This window comes from Olea europaea, unplaced genomic scaffold (genome assembly GCF_002742605.1).
Source record: "Olea europaea var. sylvestris unplaced genomic scaffold, O_europaea_v1 scaffold27342, whole genome shotgun sequence".
In the NCBI taxonomy this organism is placed as follows: Eukaryota; Viridiplantae; Streptophyta; class Magnoliopsida; order Lamiales; family Oleaceae; genus Olea; species Olea europaea.
Genome location: NW_019245769.1, coordinates 1 through 1487, shown reverse-complemented (window position 1 = coordinate 1487; position 1487 = coordinate 1). Strand labels below are relative to the sequence as shown.

The following is a 1487-nucleotide window of genomic DNA, read 5'->3' as shown; positions in this document are numbered from 1 at the left end:
TGGCTCGTCTCTGTTTCTAATCTTCTAATATATACTGAAACAGGAAGGATCAGATAACCATTTGAGTAACAATATTATCTGAATTAACATGTACACAAGGCTCTATCCTATCAGACAACATTCTCGCCGGAGAATTTAGGTGCAAAAAAGGGAATCCGTCACCCCTACTGAGCTTGATCGAATCACTATAACATACTCATGCATTATTATTAGCAGAAGGTTCAAATAATGGCCGCCTGCAAGTTGGACATGAAGACTGCAGAACTAACCATTTGTCTATACATTTGACATGGAAGCCATGATTGCATCTTGGCAATATCCTCACATTTTCTCCTTCTTTGAATTCTCCAATACAAATTGGACAATCTGTAGCTGGAATGTGCAGTCCTGATTTGTAAACCACCACCGGAATCTGGCTTAAAGTTTCTTTCTTGAGACCTGTTGATGCAGCAGCAGCCTCTTCAGCTGTCACGAACCCAAATCTTCGGCTGCATCGGATAATGCAACGTACAATAGAGTTTAGGCCAAGTGCACATATTAATGCACACAGCAAGGCTGCTAATATTATCACCATATTGCTATCGAAGTTCGCATCCGATCCATTGTAAGAACTACTGCTGCTGCTTGTTTTATTGCTGTCGCTTGGTGCGATATTGATATCCGTGTCAAGGAGGACGCGAAAAAGGGTGTTTCTATTCGTCATCGCGACATTCTATATATTTCAACAACTCAAAACATCGAATTAGACAGCACTCAACAGTATTAAAAAAGGGAACAGTTGGGAAATCAGTACGATCTAATAGTGTAAACTGAAAACGCACTCAAATCATGGCTACTACCTTGCAAAGCAAGAGTTAAGTATTGCAACAGTGGAAACGCTGTATTTAAGGCAAACAAGAATGTGTGTGGCGGATTCCAACAGTATAAAATTACAGAAAGTTAAACCAATTGGTCATTGGGATAAGGAAGAAATGGATAAAGGGACTTCTTTTATTGAGTTTTGGGACCAAAAGCATAATCTAAACTGGTCCTGTATGTATTAGCATAGCATAAATTCAAGTTCGAGATCGAAATCGATAAAGGGTTTGCTTTACCTGAAATCAATTATCATGGCTAAGTTTGGAGGTCCCCAGAGTAAAGAAAATTCTCTTCATATTCTTGAGGATATGGATGCAGCGTTAAACAGTGAGTTTTGTGGTACAAAAAAGTGAAGGGAATTGTAATAATCTGAGAGATGAAACTGATACAGAATTGGAACATTGTACGCAGAAACTGACAGATTAGATATTTTTCAAGTTGGAAGGTATAGTGAGATTTTTAGTTTGGTGTTATTTCAGTCTCTCAATGATTAAGGCCTTGCAAAAAATTCAAGAAAGGTTAGATGGCACCATATACCTAATACATTTTCAGGTGAATAGTTTTATTATGTTTCATTCTGAAACTAAATAAATAAATAAATAATAAAAAATATTTAGTGGAAAAGACTT

General features: G+C 37.2%; 1 protein-coding gene across 1 annotated transcript; it reads right to left on the bottom strand.

Annotated features, from left to right (window-relative positions):
* Nucleotides 1-32: 32 nt before the first annotated feature.
* LOC111383664 (RING-H2 finger protein ATL73-like) lies at nt 33-1311 on the bottom strand. Its single transcript, XM_023007795.1, has 2 exons — nt 1095-1311; nt 33-712 (listed from the first exon to the last, which is right to left on the bottom strand). The coding sequence occupies exon 2, from the start codon at nt 701-703 to the stop codon at nt 197-199; it is 507 nt and encodes a 168-aa protein (XP_022863563.1). The 5' UTR covers nt 704-712; nt 1095-1311; the 3' UTR covers nt 33-196.
* Between the last annotated feature and the right edge of the window lie 176 nt (nt 1312-1487).

What these genes read in the sequence shown, in the direction of transcription:
- LOC111383664 (XM_023007795.1), bottom strand. Translation starts at nt 703, where the DNA reads ATGACGAATAGAAACACCCTTTTTCGCGTCCTCCTTGACACGGATATC.